At 45.3% G+C, this 6,879-nt stretch overlaps 1 protein-coding gene across 1 annotated transcript; it reads right to left on the reverse strand.

The window, feature by feature from the left end:
• Positions 1-5,169: 5,169 nt before the first annotated feature.
• Positions 5,170-6,516, reverse strand: TM35_000051030 (uncharacterized protein; the record flags this gene model as incomplete). The annotated part of the gene is made up of 1 exon (XM_029022758.1): positions 5,170-6,516. The coding sequence occupies one exon, from the start codon at positions 6,514-6,516 to the stop codon at positions 5,170-5,172; it is 1,347 nt and encodes a 448-aa protein (XP_028885573.1).
• Positions 6,517-6,879: the final 363 nt, after the last annotated feature.

Raw genomic sequence — 6,879 nt, forward strand, 5'->3', positions numbered from 1 at the left:
TCATTCGATAAGTGAAGCAACGTTCCGAGTGGTGGTATTTCATTTGTGCTTGCGCTTCCACCTATACTACACCTCAGATGCCGCCGCACAGAGCCAGACTGGAGTCAAACTCAACAGGGTCTTTTCTTTTCCCGCTTAGCCCTTCAAGTCCGTTCCCCTCGACTGTCGTTTCGCCAGATGGTAACTCGGGACAGAGGGAATCTCATTAATCCATTCATGTGTGAACCCAATCGCACCCCATGGCAGTGGACTAGCGTAAAGGAGCCACACCTCCACTCCAGTCGCTCACACACATGTTGGTGGATATCACCACGCCGCCATTCATTGCACCCCACAGACGCCGCAGTGGAGTGGTCCAGCAACACAGAGTGTCCTTCCCACTCACAGTGTACACACACAAACACAGAATGAGAGTCTCACATGCTCATATCAGAGGGGCACTACGGTATTCACTAAAATGTACACCAAGTCACACACCTACAGAGAGAGGAAAAGAAAAACACAAGAAAAGAACAACAACAACAGGATACCAACAGCACACAAAGCACTCACAATACAATAATCACAGCTGCCACTCCCATCAGAGAAAAACATTCACACACACCAGCACATCAACTCAACCCCAAAAAGGAAAAAAAAGGAAAAAAAAGGAAAAAAAAAAAAAAAAAAAAAAAAAAAAAAAAAAAAAAACACAGACCCATTACGTGAAGCCGAAGCGGAACACTCTCAGTCCATCTCCCCGCAGGGTGCAGTTACTCAAGCAGGGTACACAACAAACAACACACACCACAATCTCAGTAATATCTTCGTGGCAATGCCGTGAGTGGCACCGCCGAGAGAGAAGGGGAGAACAAAGAAATGTGTTTTCATTACGTGGGCGGTGTGAGTAGTAACCCAAACACACAAAGGAACACACAACAGAGGGTCACACCCAAACACCTACAACCCACCAATCTTTATACCAAAATAAAAACGTAAAAAGAGAGTGACTGCATGAGGCAGACACAATAATAGAGCAAAAAAAAGAAAAAAAGAAATTCACTGCTGTCTGTAGCTACGATGCTGGGACACAGTCCAATCCACCCCAAGGTTAACAACGGAAAATCATTGTGTACTGAACGTGCCGTTCCCATATCTTTATTCTTGATGTCCGTGGAGCAGTTTGTATATAATGAAAAAAAAATCATTCCATAAAAATGAACACACAAGACACACAAGGTGTATCGGAAACGCAAAAGAGAAACACACAGCTGCACATAACGTGCAATGAAATTATAATGAAACACACACACAGTAGGGGAAAACAATAAAATGAAAACAAAACAAAAAGAAAGCCGTGATCACCATGTGAATATGTTCAGGAGGCAAGAACACAATTCCCAGCAGTAGGTGTGTGTGTGTGTGTCTTTCGTACAGGGCGAGCAGTGGGAATGATGCACACATGATGACAGTCCACACACACACAAAGAGAAGGAGGGCTGGTAGTGTGCGTGTTTGTGTGTCTTGAACCTCCTGCCATTCTTCACATTTCAGTCACAGCAATTAAAACACATCGGAATTGTATCCCATTCCCATGGGTAAAAGCAATAGTTAGTAATATCACGGAACACACACACACACATCACTGGGTGGACACAGTGAACGACGGCAAAACAGAACCCAGATAATAATGCGAACAAACAAAGAGGACACTCCCCTTACAAAATGATGGTTTGTCATGTGATGAGTACCATAGGGAGTCCAATAGATTTGTTCAGTAAAAAATACAAACAAGAGGTTTATCGAACTGAAAAAGAAAAACAAAAAAAACATTAAAATTCAATAAAAAGAACAGTGCCCTTACAATGCGCCCATGTCCACTCAAATATGGGTCAACTGTGCAACTGTGTCATGGGATCACCGATCAGCACACGAGAACACAACCCAGCACACACATCACAGCGAAAAGCAACAAGGGACTGTGCACCATTACTTGATTCCAACTTCGATCAACCTGTTTCGTGGCCCTTTTCACCAGTTCCTCTTCCCTGGTCTTCTCTTCTGCATCCCGTTTCTCCTTTTTTTCTTTTTCAGCCCTTACCCTGTCTGCCTGTTCTTTTCTTTTCTGCGCCTCAAGTCTCTCCTGTTCTTGCGCCTGCCTTGCTTTCTCTTCTTCCTGTTCCTGCGCCCCCGCCCTCTCTCTTCTTTCCTTCTCCTCCCGTCTCGCCCTTTCTACTTCATTCCTTTTCTCCAATTCCAGACGCTTCCTCACCTCTCCCTGTCTCTCACTCAATGGCCCCGTCATATTCCCAGCAATCTCTTTTCTTAATATCTCCAGAGGATCTTCCGCCGGTTTATTATGTTCCCACGGAAGGGGACGCTCATATCGCACCCTCTTCACCAAGGGAGTCACCGTATCATTCGCTTCACGGACCACCCCAATCGACCTGGAGACCGCTTCGCTAAGATTCAGAACCTTCCTCAACGCTGCTCTGCTTGAGGCCAACACCTCCCTGATATCCTCAACCTTGTTGGCGTCACTCACTTTTTTCCATTCCTTAATGATTTGATAAATAATCCCATCAAATGCATTAGCTGCCTCATCCATCGTATTAATAGCTTCATCTATCCTTCCCACAACCTTCTCCCTGGAATCGCCAGCTTTCTTAATTTCGATTGTTAATGGGACTTCCAGTTTAGTGAACCCGCTGGTTACTCGTTCCAAATCTCTCCCTAGTTGCTCCCTTTCCTCCGTCAGACACCCTGCATATTCTCGTTGAAGTACGTCATCGAAATACCACCGCTTTGCTTTAATACGCCCCACCTCGTCACGCAACTTATCGAGCGAAGACTGACAAATCCTTTGCACGTACGCCGCGAATTCGACCAACTCCACAGATTCCACGACTGTCTTCACCGTTGCTTGCACTTTCCCCTCAGCCTCCCTTACCTTTTTCTCCAGTCCATCCAACTTACTTACGTCATCTACACCACTGGGCATTCCACTAGACACCGTACTATTGACAACACCGACACTGTCATGCGCTGCCTTTGCAACATTTTTAATATTCACCTCGTTTGCCTCGCATTTTCTCACCCTCTCCTTCAACACATCCAGACAGGCACTTGCATTGACGAAGTAACCCAGCGCTTCGTCCCGCAACACGCTCAAGAAGCGATGCTTGGCGTTCACTTTATCCTCATAACCCTTATTATCACAGGCAGCATATGCCACACACACACAGCACTGCACAAGTACCAACAGGTACACCAAACGGCGCAGTTGGATAATCATCGTTGTCATGATTATCACTCCGTGTTACTTGGATCTATGGTAACAAGGAAGAAGAGGAGAAGGAGAAAAGAGACGCATATTTAACACACAAGGCAGACAGTGCACATCAACACACAGAAAGAGAGAGAGAGTACACATCACAACAGCAATCAAACAACACAACCCAATGAGGAGAGCAACAGTAAACCATTCACACACTACAGAGCCAGACGGGAGGCCAACACCGCAGGGCTCTATTCTCTCCACGCCTGGCCCCAATCGCACCCCATGGCAGTGGACCAGTGTCAAGAAACCACACCTCCACTCCAGTCGCTCACACACATGTTGGTGGATATCGCCACGCCGCCACTCAATGCACCCCACAGACGCCGTGGTGGAGTGGTCCAGCAACACAAAGTGTCCTTCCCACTCACAGTGTACACACACAAACACAGAATGAGAGTCTCACATGCTCATATCAGAGGGGCACTGCCGCATTCACTAAAATGTACACGGAGTCACACACCTACAGAGAGGAAAAGAAAAACACAAGAAAAGAACAACAACAACAGGATACCAACAGCACACAAAGCACTCACAATACAATAATCACAGTTGCCACTCCCATCAGAGAGAAACATTCACACACACCAGCACATCAACTCAACCCCAAAAAGAAAAAAAGCAGACCCATTACGTGAAGCCGAAGCGGACCAGTCTCACTCCACCTCCCCGCAGGCTGCAGTTACTCAAGCAAGCCACACAACAAACAACCACACCACAAGGGCAGAAATATGTTCGTGGTAATGCCGTGAGCGACACCACCGAGAGAGAAGGTGAGAACAAAGAAATGTGTTTTCATTACGTGGGCGGTGCGAGTAGCAACCCAAACACACAAAGGAACACACAACAGAGGGGCACACTCAAACACCTACAACCCACAAATCTTTATACCAAAATAAAAATGTAAAAAAAAAAGAGTGACTGCATGAGGCAGACACAATAATAGCGCAAAAAAAAGAAAAAAAGAAATTCATTACTGACTGTGGCTGCGATGCCTGGAGACAGTCCAATCCACTCCAAGGTCAACAACGGAAAATCATTCCGTACTGAACGTGCCGTGCCCATATCTTTTATTCTTGATGTCCCTGCAGCAGTTCAGCAGTTTGCAAATAATGAAAAAAAAAGAATCTTTCCATAGAAATGAACACACAAGATACACAAGGTGTATCGGAAACGAAAAGAGAGCAACACACAGATGCACATAACGTGCAATGAAATTATAATAAAAGACACACGCACACACAAGGAAAAAGAATAAAATGAAAACAAACAAAACAAAAAGAAAGCTGTGATCACCATGTAAATATGTTAATAAGGCAAGCAACACAATTCCCAGCAGTAGGTGTGTGTGTGTGTGTCTTTCGTACAGGGTGAGCAGTGGAAATGATGCACACATGATGACAGTCCACACACACACACAAAGAGAAGGAGGGTTGGTAGTGTGCGTGTTTGTGTGTCTTGAACATCCTTCCATTCTTCACATTTCAGTCACAGCAATTAAAACACATCGGAATTGTATCCCATTCCCATGGGTAAAAGCAATAGTTAGTAATATCACGGAACACACACACACACATCACTGGGTGGACACAGTGAACGACGGCAAAACAGAACCCAGATAATAATGCGAACAAACAAAGAGGACACTTGCCTCACAAAATGATGGTTTGTCATGTGTTGAGTACCACAGGGAGTCCAATAGATTTGTTCAGTAAAAAATACAAACAAGAGATTTGTCGTGCCGGAAGAGTAAAAGAATTCTGTTATCCAACCAAAAAGAAAAGTGCCCTTACAACGCGCCCATGTCCACCCAAACAAGAATTAACTGTGCAGCTGTGTCATGGGAACATCGATCAACACACGAGAGTGCATCCCAGCACACACATCACAGCGAAAGGCACCAAAGGTTCACGCAACAATGCCGGAGTGAAAGCTCCATCGCCCTTTGTCAGTTTCGCCTTCTCTTCCTCTGCCTTTTTTTGTTGCTCCTCAATCTTCCTCTCCTCCTCCTCCTCCTCGACCTCTTTCTGCTCCTTAATCTTCTTCTTCTCGTCCTCCTCAGCCTTTCGCTGCCCCTCAATCTTTTTCTTTTTCTCCTCTTCAGTTTTTTTCTGCTGTTCTTCTATCTTCTTTTTTTCTTCCGTGGCCTTCTTCTCCCTTTCCCTTTCCTCATTCTCCTCGGCCTGGATCGCCTCCGCAATACGATGCCTTTCCTCTTCCTCTCTCTTCTGTAGTTCATCCCTCACATCCATAACGATATCGTCCTTAAGTTTCTCTGCCTCTTTCTTTATTTTTTCTTTTTCCTGCGGGGCGCTGCTTTCATCCACTATTTCCTCCCGTTTTATAACTCCACCAACTGCAAACGTCCTCGGAACTGACGCAACCTTTGTTAATTTCACCCCACCTTCGTACGCTACTTTCCCGACCTCTTCTTTTTCTTTACGGACCGTTTCTCCACTCGCCGTGCTGCCTGAGCCCACTGTATTTAGCCTCTCCTCCAAATCCCCAAGTTTCGTTTTCACATTTTTCAATGCCGTTATCGCCTTCTTCAGTACACCAACCCCTTCCGACTTCATCGTATCGCCGTCCCACTTTTTCTGGAAAACCTCATCCTTGATAGTTTGTATTTTCTCCCATAGTTCAACACCGTTCTTTACGAGTCGTTCGCATTCCGTGTTATTATGTCTCACACCATCCGGACCCATCATAAAACTCCTGAGTCCCCCCACATCTTGTTCGAGTTTCTTTGCGACGTAATCCATGTTATCATATGATACGTGACAGGCCGTCCTCGCGGCCGTTAACCGTCCAACCGCCACTATTGCCGCCTCCATTGCCACATTCGCCGTTTCCTTTGTTGATCTGACCCTCTTAAGCAGTTCAACAACTTTATCACTGCCTGCATTCTCTTTTTTTTGACTAATCAGTTCATCAACCCCATTGGTATCCCTGACAGCTTTCTTGGCTTCCATAACACTCTCATTGCAGTACTTTATTTCACTCTCCAACAACGTCAAACAACTCTTCCCCTGCGCAAGCACTTCGTACGCATTATCCACTGTCCTTTGCAAAACGTTTTTCGCTATCTTGGCTTCTGCCTCGTCGCTGGTCTCTGCTTCCGCACGAACCACGCACACGCAGAAGTGCAGAAGTACCAATAGGTACACCACACCACGCAGTTGGACGAACATCGTTGTCATGATTGTCACTGTGAGTTGCTTGGGTCTATGGTAGCAAGGAAGAAGAGGAAAAGAAGAAAAGAGACGCATATTTAACACACACGGCAGACAGTGCACATCAACACACAGAAAGAGAGAGAGAGTACACATCACAACAGCAATCAAACAACACAACCCAATGAGGGGAACAACAATAAACCACTCACACAACAAAACACACCCGGAGTTACACAGATATTGAAACAACACCTTGAATTTAGAAGAAGTGGAAAACAAATGGTATCAAAACAATATTAAATAAACGTCTCTACACACACTCCAATATCTTACTCGGCATTCATACACACAAAGTGTGTCTGTATTCTCATTATAATAAAACCATTA

This window comes from Trypanosoma theileri (assembly GCF_002087225.1).
Source record: "Trypanosoma theileri isolate Edinburgh chromosome Unknown TM35_Tth_5_V1, whole genome shotgun sequence".
In the NCBI taxonomy this organism is placed as follows: Eukaryota; Euglenozoa; class Kinetoplastea; order Trypanosomatida; family Trypanosomatidae; genus Trypanosoma; species Trypanosoma theileri.